Here is a 15,625-nt window from a genome sequence, read left to right as displayed (position 1 = left end):
AAGCCTTTTTTTCTGGAATTCAGCCTAATATGTATTTTTTTCTTAGATGTACTTCCATTATTTGCATCTGCATTTACTTTTCCATTATAAATGGAAGTGCACTCCCTTTGAGATATTTAGACTTTTCACATAGCTGCAGATTAATGAGTATTGATTCCCTCCTGACCTGACATTAATAGGAGGTGCTTGACAAATACAAAAATGTAAGGATAACAATCCTATTATATTTAAAACACAAATTTACTATTAAAGTTGGAGCTCGGAAAACAGTGTTTCCTTTAAGTGACTACCCATATTATAGTTTAGAGTGTATTTTGGCTTTTTCCTCTGTTTCTGTAATGTTTTTAGAAGCACATTTTCTCTGATACTTAGCTTCATGAAGGAAAGAATTTGGCTCTTTCCATTTTTATCCCTGTATGATTCTACACTTTCAAAATGTAGCATTTCCATCCTTAAATGGAGTTATGAGAGGCAAATAAGAGTTCCAGCTTGATTAAAATTGCATGCATTTTAATTGTACATGGAGGTGGCTGGAATTAGTACAAATACCTTTACTGAAGAGGCAGAAAGACTCTACGAGTGTCACACTGTGCACTGCAGTGTTGCAGCATCTTTTTTCCATTGTTGTCTATGAACTGTGAAATTGTAGAAAACCGAAACGATCTACATGTGTGTTTTCTGAAACTCGGGTCAAATACAAAAGGCCTATTAATATCATCTAATAATTCTTCGTTCAGAGGGTGGGGAGGCACTGGAACAGGTTGCCCAGAGAAGCTGTGGGTGCCCCATCCCCGGAGCTGTTCAAGACCAGGCTGGATGAGGCCCTGGGCAACCTGACCTAGCGGGTGGCATCGCTGCCACGGCAGGGGCTTGGAACTGGGTGGTCTTCGAGGTCCCTTCCGACCCGAGCCGTTCTGTGATCTAGCACAAGTGTTGCTTTTTGTTATGTGTAAGGTTCCCAGCAGATGCAAGGGGAACACCACTCCTCTGTGTGTGTGTATTATTTAGTGGCTTCCAAGTAAGAAGGGGAAGAACAAGCTGCAAGATGTGGCGGGGTGGTTATTAGTTAACCATCACCGTACAGTAAACCACGCTTCCTTCACGTTTTATTTACAGCTTATCAGGTTATTTCATGTAGATATTCCACACAAGCAAAGCTTCCAGACGAGCTTAAGCGGCCCGTACCCCTACGCGTATTTACACATCCCCGTCGGGCAGCCCGTGCCCCCCACGCGTCAGGCGGAGGCCCCGGGGCCGGGCTGCTTCCCGGGGCCGAGCGGAGGCCCCGCCGTCGGCCCGGTGCCACCTCCGGGCCCCGACCCACATCCGGGTCCCGCGCCCGCCTGCGGTGCCCGGCGCGGCCGCCGGAGGCCGCCCGCCCCGCCGCGGTGCCCGCCCCGCCGAGCCGGCGCTGGGCGGCGGGGCGGAGCCGTGCGGACGGGCCGGGCCGGGCCGTGCCGAGCCGGGCCGGGCCGGGCGGCGGGCAGGAAGATGGCGAACGTGCAGCTGGAGTTCCAGGCCAGCGCCGGCGAGGCGGACCCGCAGAGCCGCCCGCTGCTCGTCCTGGGCCAGCTCCACAACCTGCACCGCCTGCCCTGGGCCCAGCTGCGGGGCAAGCTGCAGCCGCGGGTCACCGAGGAGGTGAGGCCGGGCTGGGGGAGCGCGGACCCCCCCACATACACACACCACCACCGCCGCCGCCCCTCCATCACCGCCGCCCCGCCGCCGCCTCCCCCGGCTGCCCGCGGCCCCTCCCGAGGCCGCCTCTCCCCGGCCCGGCCCGGCCCGGCCTCGTGGTGCTCCCCGCGCCGTGCCGGGGCTGCGGCCGGGCGGCCTCGGGGCGCTCCCCGGGGGGCTGCGGACCCGTCCCGGGGGCTGGGGACCGCCCGGCTGCGGCTCCGGGGCCTGCCGCGGTGAGGGGCCGGGGCCTGCCGGGCCTCGCTCGGGGGAAACCCGGCTTTGCACGGCCTCGGGAGCGGGAAGGGGCTTTGCTTTACCCGGCTGAGCGGTGCCCTAAAATCACCCCGAGGGGGCCCTTACGGAAAAATGAAAAGCGAAACCCGTCGGGGGCCCGCTCGCCTCGGTGCTGCAGGGTGTCCCCGAGGCCCTGGGGCAGCCGCGGGTTGTGGCCGGAGCCTGTCGCTGGAGCTGTGGGCAGCGCTGCCCCTTAAAGCGTACGGCTCTTACCTTTTACCCGCTTTGACGGGTGAAAAGTGCTTTGCATTCCTCCCAGATGACAAGCTGCTGACTGCAATTAAAATAATTCTCGAAATACACGTTCTTAGGTGGCAGGTGGCAAGCTGGAGACTAAGCCTGGCTGCCTGCAAGGGGTGAAAGATATCGCATCTCTTTCCTCCTCCCCTGCTTTCAGCTACTGCTGGGGAGTATGTGGATCTATTTTTATTTAGATGGTGTTGATGGCTTGTGGCAAAACGATAGATGTTTTGCATCGCGGCTTTTAGGTTGCTAGATGCTTGGCAGTTTTATTTGTTGGGCTCTCGAGTCTCTTATGACAATATCTAGCCTTCTTTTTTGTTTTTAATTAAATTGCTGTATGAAAGAATAACACGGGACCAGTAAATCAGTCCATCTATTTATCAGTAGCAAAATGGTCTTAACTTAAAAGGGTCTGAAGCAGCCTGTGCATTAATGGTGTGTTTTTAAATTATAATTCATGTGGCTTAAGAGACACTTGTAATGGAAAGCACATTTGTATTTTCTGATTAATAAACGGGTTCATCATATTTCCTGCCTCTTTACTGTCGTAGAGGTTATTGCATTTAAAAGGGTGTGCATAATGTCTTTCCGTCTCATTCCAACTATGTTGAGGCATTCTTAAATAAAGGATTTTAAGTATTGGAAACAAAGTCTGATACAGTTCTTTCTTTTTTAATTCTTTTTTTTCTCCTCAGATATGGCAGTCTGCTTTAAGCACTCTGAATCCAAACCCTACCGACAGCTGTCCTCTCTACCTGAATTACGCCACTGTGGCCGCGTTGCCTTCCAGGGTCAGCCGACACAATAGTCCATCTGCAGCTCAGTTCATCACCCGCCTGGTCAGAAACTGTCTTCCAGGAGGTGTCAACAGATGTATTGTTGTAAGTGGCTGTTGGAAAACGCTTCTGGTGAAATGTCTAGTATTTTGTTGACTTTTCAGGATTTTAGCTGTATCCAAGGAGACAAGAGGTGGATGAGTGTTACCAGTATAATTATACCAGCATTTATAAATGGTTTTGCTCTGGAGCATAAACAAGACTTAAGTATAATAGCTTATGCATGCTCAAACAGTTGGAAGGAATTAAGGATGGATATGTATGGAATGTTTTCAACCAGTAACGTCCATGCAAAGGGAACCAGTAGTGGATTTATTTGAAAAAATATTTAAGGCATTAGCACATGGTACATGTCATGCTTTAGAAGATTGACGTGGACTGCATACAGAGTGCTATGTCTATATTGGATAGCCAGTTTTAGGTGACTCAAATTAGTCAATAAGTTTTAGAAATCTTAATGTAAACTAGTACTCCAGCACAAATCCTGTGCAGGAAAAGGTCTTGCACTACTTTGGTCATCTTCTGCATGAGCCTGATGAATTTGGTGGTTTTTCTTTCTATGGCTTCTCCAGATTAATCCAGAGTTCTAGCTTTCTACAGAAAGCTCATATAGTCGGTGTCAATAACAAAATCTAATTATACTCTTCACCTGGAAAACTTATTTGCAAGAATATTAACTCTACTCATATTTTTTCCCTTGTAGTTAAATGTGGAGATGTTTAACTAAAACTTCTTTCCATTGGTAATTTCTGTAATGAACTTCAGAAAAATATTTTATATGTTAAAAAGGTTTGGGTTGATATTAACCACATTCTCATATCATTACTCTCATTGTTTTATTTGTTTTGAACACATACTGATGGTTCCCTTGCTTTTTTGTCTCAATCCATAGGCTAACCAGTGTTAATTAGACAAGTATAATTAAAGCAGTCTAGTTCCCTTATAAGGACAATTAATTCCTACACAGTCAGGTCCAGCAATGTAGTTCATTTCTGTATGGGAACTGAACTGACTGAGTTCAGTTTGGTGCTGTTTGTACTGCTCCCCCACCCAAGCAAAGTGCAACGTGTGAGTGTGTCTCCGTTCAGACATCAGTTCTTTTCCTCTTTCCCAATTAATTAATCTTTCTAAATGTAGTCTTCATGTCCCTGATGTTACCTGACTTGGTTCTCTACTGGCTGTTGTTTCAGATGGTCTGTGAGCGGTCTGAAGTTTTCGCTTCTGCTTGTGCGTTGGCCAGGGCTTTCCCACTGTTTACACATCGGTCAAGTGCATCAAGACGCACAGAGAAGAAAACTGTAACGGTCGAGTTTTTCCTGGTTGGACAAAACAATGGACCAATAGAAGTGGCAACGCTTAAAGTAGGCTTTTGTTCCCCCCTTCCCCTTGTGATCAGTTGTTTTCATTATTCTCTGAAATCTTTTTTTATTTTATTCAGTTTGTTGCATGCACAGATGTGTACCTCAGGCTACGTACAGCGTAGGTGTTGTATCTAAAGTAAGAAATGATTCTAGATCAAGGTTCCTTGAAATTGTTCAGTTCAGAGCATGCGTGAGTAAAAATATTGAACATATTATTGCAGCAAAGGCTGAAGATGTTATTTAGAGTGTACGTTTCAGGGGTGAAAAACACCAAGCAAGTAAAACAGAGATTCCTCTTTTCTCACATTTATCATAGATGCAAATAGTAGGGTTTTAGTGTTTAATATTGTTACCTTCAGTGTGTGGGCTGCTCTCTTTTATTTGGGCACAATCTGTGGTTGTGCAGGTGAGTATCACACTGATGTCACTAAAAACTTGTTTATTCTGGGATCATGTGTGGCTTCTGATATTTGTGTGATGTACCTCTTTGGCTGAGTTTTTATAAAAAAAAAAAAAAAAACTGTAGCCAGAAGGAAAACCCCTGAAGAAATGCTCTAGCTTGGGGATGAGCTATACATAACACTTCAGTGTTTGTCTAAGTCGTCTTTCAGTAGCAGGTAGTCAAAGATCGTTTCCCTTGCACCTGACTACTTTAGAGAGGAAACTACACGTCAGGTAACCTTTACTATTGTAGGCCATTAATCTTCAAGACCCTAACTTAAAAGCTGTTCCAAGTTTTGAACTTGAGCTGTTAGGCAACTTCCAGGTCAGTGCTCCAGATCTGTATTTCAGTGCACGATGACACTGTGATCTGATTGAGGAGACTGTTGCTACATCTGAAATTCGCAGAATTGCAGCTTTAGTGGTTTTTTTCCTTCTGTAACTTTTACTGCATACTTTGCTCTTATTCTACTAAATGAGTTGGATACAGCAAATGATGCCAGACCAGTCTTCAGGAAAGTGAGAGAGATGGATTATGAGTACAACAGTTGATCATTGAATTTTCCCTTACCCCAAAATAATAATAATAAAAAAGATTTCTTTCTTTAAAAAAAAAAAAATTCTTTCTCCCATTCTTCCCTTTGATGTCAATGCCAAAACAACCGCTGGCTTCCTCCAAGCTAAGTTTTCCCCCCTTAAATTCAACCAGCACCAGACAGCTAGTGTAGAGCGTGGAGGAGGCATGTGGTAGCATTTTTTAGCTAAACCTCTCCCTAGGCATGCTGCCATATTCCGCACCTACTGCATTGTCCATGGTATTTTATGGTGAGGTCTAGCAGGGATTGTCACAGTTTTATAGGGCAATTACTAAAGATTGTTGTTTTCCTGGTTCTCTTCAGTAGCCTGGAAGCCAAACGCAGGCACAGCTTATTTCTGTGAGTGTCATATTGATTCCCTTGGACTTGTCGTTTAGGTTAGAGCACCTCCTTTTACCTACATGACCCTAGTGGTGAATCACTCCCAGCTTAGTCTGGCTCCTGAGGAGGTTCTTATCCCTTTAGGGGAAGTAAAGCAATCAAAGTAATTGTAGGGAATCAGGCACCACTCCAAAACAAGCCAAGGTTTATGAGTCTGCTGGGATACAGAATATATAGAGTCCTTAGGCCAGTCTGGCCAAGCCAAACTTCGGATACCTCAGCACAAATAACTAGCCAACACATCAGATTCTTTTGAAACCCATCTTGACTCACCCTTCTGCCGTGTGTGTGGTCTTTGGTGTAGTGTGGCTACTGGAAAACTTGAACAGAGTTCCCTTCCACCTGGTCTTTTTTGCTTCAAGTTGTTGGTTCCCAGGAGCTGAAAGTTAAAGCTTAGCCTCTGGTGCCTCCATTGTCCTTTTTGCCAGGAGGATGCTTCTTTAAGGGAACAGCCTCAGCGTGCTTGCTGTGGGCCATTTTGATTCAGTCCACTCTTGGGTAGGTACGTCTTCTCTCGGTCCAGGCGAAGGGCGGTCAGTTCTGCCACAGGAGCGAGGTAGTCGATGCCTGCATGTTTCACACAGATAGCTCATGTTTCAGCTTCCCCATGTGCCTGCCATATAGAACGTCTTATGGTATTAATCTCTGTTGCACTGAACCATTCTGCCTGCTGTATTAAAACATGTTGTACATTATGTAATTGCTGCAGGTTTCCAGCCCAAGTAGACTACAAGTTCATTGTGGTTTCCTGAATTTGTTTTATCTTGTCTTTCCAGCCCTCCACCTTGCTCTGCATTCTTGGTCTTGCTTTTAAAGTGGAGAACGCTACTAATTTTGCAGAATCAATTCATTGGAAGGAATCCAGTTGCTTAGAAATCAGAGCATAGGAAAAAATATCTTCTGTTTAACACATGTGGAAAATAAGTTAGCTTGGTTGGCATTAGTTAGTACTGCTCAGCTACCTGCGACCAGTTGCAGTTAGGCATTATTGTGCTCCACGGGAATCCTACATCCAGTGTAGGCTGCTTAGGACTAGGTGCAAAGTTATGCAGAAAACCACCTAAACCAAGGCCAGTTCTTAAGTGTCTTCGCTTCTTTTTATAGTGCCTGGCAAGTGCTACAGAAGGAGTCAGACTGGCTGCTCGAATCGTGGACACCCCTTGCAATGAGATGAACACAGATAACTTCCTGGAGGTGGGTAACACAGCTGATGAGCAGGAGTTACATGTCGGAAGTCTTGACTACAGCAATAAAGAACTAGTGTTCCTATCTCTGAGCAAAACCTCTTTGTCAGTGTAGGAGATGCATTAAACAACCTATTCAAGGATGCTCATGCTATTTCTTTAGCCGTTAATATTTAGGACAAGTTACCAAAGTTGGAAGGAGTTAGTGTAATGCTTGGTGTAAGGAACCGGGAGTCAGAAGAGGTGATGACACTGGCTCCTTTGCCAGTGCTAGTGCTTTCTTAAGCCCTATGGTGGTAAGTTTCTGAAATTATGGGACAGAAGTTGACATGCTTGCAAATCAAAATCTGGAAAGCTGTTGAGAGTGAAAATATTTCTGCCCTATTTCATCGTGGTTCAGTAGAGTGAACAGCTGGCTTTTACCTATGAAGATTTCTCTTCCTGGCAGAGCTTAAAGGTCAGATTTGCATTTCATGCAATACTAAATAATCAAGGGTGTCAGTGAAATTAGACCATTGGAAACCAGCATCAGTCCCAAAATAGTGAATGTATGTGTGTACTTGCAAAATCATATAAAACCCGCATGTGGGTTTTATGACACAAATGTGTCCTGATGACTGACTGACTGACATTGTCCTTTTTCTTTTAATGATGAAGGAAATCAAAAAAGTTGGCAAGGATCTTGGGATTACTCCTACCATTATTCGAGATGAGGAGCTGAAGGAGAGAGGCTTTGGAGGTATATCTTGTTGAAAATTCCACTTTTTTCCTAGCAGTTAATAGGAATATTGCATTGTCTCCATTGTGATATTTTATTTATGCATTTCTGAAACAGTTTTATAGCCCACAGTATTCCAAGATATAGCCAGAGATTGCTTTTTGCAGTCTTTCTTGCTTAATTGTGGCTTAATTGTCTTGTTTTCCAGGTATCTACGGGGTTGGCAAGGCAGCTCTGCATCCTCCAGCCCTAGCAGTTCTCAGTCATACTCCAGATGGTGCTACACAGACCATTGCATGGGTGGGCAAAGGTATTGTGTATGATACTGGAGGACTCAGCATTAAGGGAAAGGTACATAAACACTTCTGCTGTCTTTGCTTACTGTGTTGTTTCCTTACGGAAATAATTCTGTTAATGTTCACAGAAACCAAAGAGTATCTGTTTGAGTAAACACTTGATTTACCGTCATCTGTGCAGACACAAAATACCATGAGAAAAGACCATATAGAATTTAAGGAACATTTTACAGAGCTACTGGGTATTTTGCCCTTTAAGTATGGCACACTGCTAGCAGAAAGTGAGAAACAAAGATGTTTCATTTCTGATTTTGGGGAAAGATCCAAAACCCATTTGAGGTGACTTCAATGCATGTCTTGTAATCAATGTTTTTCTTTTTTCTAACAAACTAGCAGTAGAGGTTTAGTATTTTCCAGTTCTAAGGCAAGATCCACTAAAAAGTAGACGTGCATGTGTTCCTTGCGTTTGTTATGGTACTGTCAAAAGCAGAGTTGTAGAAGCATCAGAAATACTAGTTTTATCAGGATGCACTTTGAAACTCAAATCATAAATTTTCTTTTTTTAAAAAAATCTCTCTCTCTCTTTTTAAATAGACTACTATGCCTGGAATGAAGCGAGACTGTGGTGGAGCAGCTGCTATTTTGGGTGCCTTCAAAGCCACTGTAAAGCAAGTAAGTAAAATGTGTTAATTGATATCATGTAGCCCAGCATTGGCAAGGAGCAGGCTGGCTTTTGGATATATTCCCAGATATGGGGGTCAGCCTAATCCTAAAGTTCTGACCTGCCACTGCCTTTAGTGATCTTGGGCCACTCTGCTCTTTGTGCTATTTCAGGAAAGCATTTCAAATCTTTGCTGGTATCTTGGGAATTGTGAGAAGTTGCTCACGTGCTAATTTTTCCTTATGAGTCTTTGTTGAGCTTCAGGGTCTGTTCTGAGGATTGAGTTGACTGTAGTTCCTTGAATCAGATTCATACCTGAGTTATCCAGGTATAAAGCTTTTGTTTAAGCTTTGGGATTTGGGGCAACTGTTGTCCCCTTAGCAAAGAAAGGGATGAGCAACTCAGGGTATGAAGTCTATCCATATTCCACATCCTGTGCCAGTTCTAATATTAACCTACTAGGGAAGTGGCAGTTCTAGTCTCATCAGGAGCTGCTTGTTGGGCTCCTGTGGTCAGAAAGTAGTAGGGGAGCTGAGAAGAAGCCAAGCATTGAAATATGAAGAATTTTTTGAAAGTACGTTATGCTTTAACAATATGAACTGGGGAGATGAAGTAGCTGCTGCCAATAAAACTCTGCCCTCTCCACAAATTCAGTCACTGAGTCTTGCTGACAGAGCAGCTGTTGCCTCCAAGGAGTATCCAAAGTTCAAAGAACTTGCACTGCTGCAGATTAATGCATAGATCTGATGGAAGCTTTGTCCAGGGGATGATCATTGCCAAATTCCCATTTCTCAACAGTTTAGCTCTGTGCCTTGGCCTTAGCAGTATGTTTGATGTGGAAGAATTGTTAACTTCAGTTATCTGCAGAGACTTAAAATTGAAAACACATTTCTGAGCAGCATCATAGGAAAACTGCTAGGTTTTCATAACAAAGTTCTTCAGAAAGTTAGATCACGTGTTTGCAAGGAACAAAAGCTAGAACTTCTACAGTGCTTTGGGAGAGTCTGGGAAAGCCATGCATGTGGTACATTCAGTGATTCAGTCCTTGTTTCAGAAGTATGTGTGCATGTAATTATCTGCACTGACAAGTTGCGTTCACAATCCCAGTAGCTGTGAATGTAAGTCATCAGTTATTTCATATACACGAATGAATAAACTGGTAGTAATATGTTTGGACAAACTGAGCCTGAAGAGGCTGTCATACCTCACAAGAAGTCTGTGCCTTCGAATGTAAAAACAAGAGAATGTTATCACTGCTTAATATTACAACCCCGTGCAAGAAGACTTGTTAATTAAATCCTTGCAGAAAATGTATTCAGGTAGGCAGTGGAAATAATTTGTCTTTGTTACTGTTTCAAGACCTTTTTTTTTTTAATGCTCTTAAGAATAATATAAATCTGGAAGAGGTTTAAATTGGCTGCACTTTGTCAAAAAGACTGAAGCTTAAACTTCTGTTGGATAGAAAGCTCAGTAGGAAGAGGGGCAAAGGTTATTATCCATCTTCAGAAAATATCATCTGCCTACATGCCGTTCAACAATTTTACAATGTGATTTTAAAAGCCTTTGGATAGCAAACACGAGTGAGTGATTTTTTCCTTCAGAAATGCATTTTATCCATTGTGAGCTTTCCAACACAAGGAAGAAGAGAAAATACTCACATTTTCTAAATCCTTTCACCTCCTGCATGTTAACGTAGGGAATCCTGCTTTTAAAAAGCTGCAGGATGAGATTCAGTAAAAGGCAGTTGATAGCAGAAGTAGGTTTATGTTTTTTGACAGTAGATTAACCGCATCTCCCAATTGGAGGAGGAAAATTTGGTGCAATTCAGTAAGAGATTCTTAATAGAGTGTTTTTTTGTTGCAGACAATTTTGGAAAAGGAAAGGATCGTAGATGGAAGGGTATCTCATCTACAATGCTGTTTTCCCACTGGCTGGACTAGCAGCTGTAAAGTTATTTTATGGTTTCTAGAGGTTGCGTGTTATTTTTGAAAGTTTTTGATTGATGCGTTTCTCCTTTGGACTTCAGAACATGGGCTGATTCAGCAAGCCCACATTACTTTGGCTACAGGACTTTTATCAAGAGATTCACAGTAAAACTGAGCCTGTTTTCCCTAGGAGTTTGGTGTTTTTAAGGCTAGCTATCCCAGTTGAGGAGGAACGATGCTTTTATTTGTTAAGTGCTGCTGCCTCCCTTTGTGTTCGTAGGATCTCTCCACATAATACAGTCATTGTACAAACAAAATCTTAACATTTTAAAATATCCATAACTATATAAGTGCTTGATTTTGAACCAAAGCAAACTAGATGGGATCTGGTAGAAAAGAGAAGGTTAAGGGGTAAGAAGAGTTTGAAAATGCTGTGTCCTTCGTAGCAGGAATTTTATATTTATAAAAAAATTAAAAATGGAAAACAACTAATACTAGCCATGGATAATTTTTACTTTCACATGTAAAGAGAGAAGGTAGGTACTGGTAGTATGTATCTTACGTGTGTTCCAGGCTTGATTCTGGGCAGCAAGCTGCGTTGCTGGCAGTTGATAGATCCACTGAGACGTGGAGGAGTACCATGTTCCAGGGTTGCCATGGTCAAAGTTGCTTTCCAGCAAAATTATCAGAGATGGAATCTGTTCATCTGGGGTTGTTTTTTTAGGAAAGTGTAGAGTTCACAAATGGCTGCATATTAGCATTTATTATTTCCATCCTTTTCCATTAGTACTGTAAGCTCTCCTGCAATGCTGAAGAAGTGATGGGAAGGAGCTCAGTTTCTCAGGTGGCCCCAATTGTGTCTTTGTTGTTATTGGAAACTAAATAAAAGCAGTGGAAAAAAACAGGGTTTGGAAAATAATCCCAGGCATCCTGACTGGCTGTGTAACATGCTGTCACAAACCTTTCTAATTGTCATGATCAAAGCATCTGTTACTTGGATCTTTCCTTTCTGACTATGAAAGGTGAAGGGGTTATAAAGTTCACATCTCTGTTGTGAGTCTATGTTGGAGTTGTACTGAAATTAAAGTACCACATCTTTGGAGATGTATTCAGCTGATTTCATTCAGGGGTACTGTAGTTCTGTGACTTAACGGGTGTTTTTGGTGAGCCCAGCAGTTTTCTGGTGAGTTCAGAACTCTAAAGCCAGGATTGCATGTTTTCTCCTTGCCTGCTTTCTGTAACTTTTGTCCTCAGCTACAAGATAAGACATTTATCGTAGATTTCCTATGTAATTAGTGGCATTGCTGCCATAAAATCGTAATCCCATGTTGATTTCAGTCCAAATAAATAAGCTTGGTGTGAATTGAAACCCATTTCTCTCCTATTGTTATTACAGGGTTTTAAAGACAATCTTCATGCTGTTTTTTGTTTGGCCGAGAATGCAGTTGGACCACGTGCAACAAGACCTGATGACATTCATGTTCTTTACTCTGGAAAGTAAGTTTGTGTCTGTATCTTTCCCAGAAACATTGAGAGGAAACAATCTTTGGTTCTATTTGTCTGAGTACTGTATAGATCGTGAACCTCAACAGCTTCCCTAAGGATTGCTAATAGGATTTCAGATGGCCGTAATAGCGAGTTTTCTGTGTGCTTAGAGTGACCTGTGTGGTATGTAAGTGCACATCAAGATACGTATCATCTGTCATGAGATGAAGTTTCCTTAAAGCACTCAGGTTCCTGTGTTTGTTCCAGTACGACCAATTTTCTGTGACCATCTGTAGTCTGTACTGTCTCAGTTGCAGAGGCAGGCTTGGACTGTCTAAGAATCTCTTGTGGTTTTAAACCAAGTGTGGTACTTAGTGGAAAGCAGTAATTAATAAAATTCCAGCCAGACATGCTGGGCATTATACAGGCCTGACAGGTAGTGACAGTACCGTGCCGACAGTACTATTATTACAGTTTTTCAGGTTTGTTCTGTCTGGATGCTTACAACAGTGGAATATGTAGCAGTGCAGTCTTGCAGAGTCAAGTAAGAAAGTACATAAGGTTTGAGTCTGCTTTCTAACCCAGTGTTCTAGTCAGATGTGTCTTAACTTGCAATCTGAAGTATTGTTGTATTAAATGCCCTCTTTTCTTTCTAGAACTGTGGAAATCAATAACACTGATGCAGAAGGGAGGCTGATACTGGCTGATGGAGTAGCTTACGCATGCAAAGATCTTGGAGCTGATATCATTCTTGATATGGCGACTCTTACTGGAGCTCAGGTACTGATACAGACCTGCTAGTGGACAGGGGGTACATCCTTCTAGTGTCTGTGCATTATATGTACAATTTTAAGAGATATAGCCGTAGCTGCAATGTCTTTGTCTCTGTTTGTAGCACTACCTTCTTTTGTCAAGTACTTTTAAGATGTTTTTTTTTTCTTGGTGGTTCTGTTAGATGGAAAGCAGCTATTCATGCCGAGAGTACAGAACTATCCTATGCAGCACTGTCAGGGTGAATCCTTCCTGATTTTGTTGTATATCTCATTAGGGAATTGCTACAGGAAAGTATCATGCTGCTGTCCTTACCAATAACGAGGAGTGGGAAAAAGCATGTGTTAAAGCTGGCAGGAACTGTGGAGACCTGGTCCATCCTCTTGTGTATTGCCCTGAGCTCCACTTCAGTGAATTTACCTCTGCTGTAGCTGATATGAAGAACTCTGTTGCAGTAAGATTTTTTTCTTCACATTTCTGTTATTAGATAAAAATATGCTCCTATGTGTATTCTGGATCACGTATTCATCTGTTGATAGCTGCCTGAAAGTTCTTCCTGTGGGTTGTAATCTTTTAGAAATGGATCATATTAGGACCTCAAAGACCATTTAATAGGGGATTTTGCAAGTTAAATGCCACTCCACTGATATTTAGCATCCATTTTAAACAGGGTAGCCTGCTGCAAAGTTATCTATGGGCTGCTTGCCTTTTAAACATAACCTTAAGATGAATGCTAAATTCCTGGATGGAGACCTTTTAAGAAATAAAATCAAGCATTCCTCAGATCATATATAACCATTGGAGACAGTAACTGGGAATGGAAAAAACAGGAAATTGAGGACAGAGACCTCAGGGATTTCTGCAGCTGCTTTTGCAGAATTTGAGAGTTACAGTGTGCAGTAAGTTCCAAAAACACTGCAGAAATGAGTTTGGGCAGAAGACGAAAAAAGTAGGACCAGATTCCTACCCAGGAATTAACTCCATGCATCTACAGTATACATGACTAAAGACTGGGTTTATAGCCATCCATTAAGCTTTGAATTAGATTTGCACAACTGTCTTTTGTATAGTCAAGAAGACAACATTGACATTTTCTTTTCTTGCAAGACCAACTGTATTTTTACTGTTTCTACAGGACCGAGACAATACTCCAAGTTCCTGTGCTGGGCTCTTCATCGCTTCTCACATCGGTTTCGACTGGCCTGGAGTCTGGGTCCACGTAGACATTGCTGCCCCTGTTCATGCGGTGAGTATGTTCATAGGACTTCTGACATTTTACCTACCTCCCTCACACAAAACATTTATTTGCTCTTGGGGTTGTTCCTCTGTTGGATGGAACATGTGCGATTTTTTCCCCTAAAAAAAATTTGCCAATTTATTCCTCATCCCCCAACCCACCTTTGTTTTAAACCCATCTTATTCAGCTCATGCTCCAAATCCATGGTCCTGTTGGATGGAACATTCTCTGCCTTGAAGAATGCTAGCATAAGTCCATCCTCAAGTCAGTATGAGCTCTGTTTTTGTGAATCAACTGATGTGTTGGTTTAATCTAACAGGGAAAGATTGTAATAGCAGTAAGGATACAGAAGTGTAAGTCAAGCAGGCTTGACAGTGTCTCCAAGTATTTGTTATGGCCATGTGCTGTCAATGCTTTTGATGAGTAGCTAAATTAAACCAGCCCATATTATACAATCTGAAATGTGAATTGTTTTGTGTTTTCCAGGGTGAACGAGCTACTGGCTATGGCGTGGCTTTGTTGCTGTCCCTGTTTGGAGGGGCATCTGAAGACCCTTTGCTAAACATGGTGTCCCCTCTAGGGTGCAATGGAGACTCTCCCCCTGAGGATATGGAGAGGGATTCCAAAAGGCGGCGCCTGATATAATGCGCCCCCAGCCCTATGTGACGGGGTGCATGTGTTACCTCACTTTGCACTGATTTGTTTTCAAGCAATGAAAATGTCACGTCAGAAATTGCCATTTTTTTTTACTATCATGATAAGATTTATTACTTGTTTCTGATAAAAACAGCCTGATTCTTTTTTGTTAGTGTTTTTTTAAATTATTGGTGCAAGCAGTTGCTGAACAGTATCAGTGGTGCAGACTCCAGGCTCAGCTAACTGTACCAGGAGGAAGGCACATCTTCCTCTGAGCACCTCACAAAACCAAACTAAGTGCATTAATGCATGAGAAGCTCTCTCTATTCTGAAGAAGCAACTGCAGTTCTTGCTTACAAAGCCTTCTGAATTACTTATTTTACATGAGGTTTTATCAGATGTTTCTGCAGGCCCCACTACATCTCTGAACACAGGATAAGGAAAAGAAAACTAGTTTTGGTATATTCAATGACAATTTAACTTAGTAAAGGAGATATAATGAGAAAAGGCCTTTAGTCTTAATACGGTGCTGTTTCCGCATGTGTAATGTATTTCTGACCAGTAAAATCTGTAAGTGATCCAGAGCATATCTCTACATAAATCTTTCACGTTCAAATTACAGAATGTATTCATGTTAAATGAGGAAAAAAATGGGGGGCTGTGATTGAGTAAAATCCGTTTACAAAGCAGAGTGGCTTCTTGCCACTTAATAAATTTATTATTATTAAATCATCTTACATATCCCATGTGGTGCTTCATAGTGTTATTTACATTTCTGAGAAAACTGAGTGTTCCAAAGATTTGTGTGCGACTTCATTGCTCCGTTCAAATTCCTTTTGCCAGCACTCACACATCTGAAAACAGACCCTAACACAGTAAC

At 42.6% G+C, this 15,625-nt stretch overlaps 1 protein-coding gene across 1 annotated transcript; it reads left to right on the top strand.

The window, feature by feature from the left end:
* The first annotated feature begins 1,390 nt into the window (after window positions 1-1,390).
* Window positions 1,391-15,489, top strand: NPEPL1 (aminopeptidase like 1). Its single transcript, XM_083801786.1, has 12 exons — window positions 1,391-1,641; window positions 2,913-3,098; window positions 4,244-4,414; window positions 6,937-7,026; window positions 7,674-7,755; window positions 7,943-8,085; window positions 8,625-8,702; window positions 12,013-12,113; window positions 12,758-12,881; window positions 13,150-13,326; window positions 14,008-14,118; window positions 14,596-15,489. Exons 1-12 carry the CDS (start codon window positions 1,492-1,494, stop codon window positions 14,752-14,754), a joined length of 1,572 nt encoding a protein of 523 aa, XP_083657912.1. The 5' UTR covers window positions 1,391-1,491; the 3' UTR covers window positions 14,755-15,489.
* The last annotated feature ends 136 nt before the right edge of the window (window positions 15,490-15,625 follow it).

This window comes from Anser anser (assembly GCF_964211835.1).
Source record: "Anser anser genome assembly, chromosome: 16".
NCBI classification, from domain to species: domain Eukaryota; kingdom Metazoa; phylum Chordata; class Aves; order Anseriformes; family Anatidae; genus Anser; species Anser anser.
The sequence above is the reverse complement of the archived record's forward strand: the minus strand, read 5'-3'. Positions and strand labels throughout refer to the sequence as shown.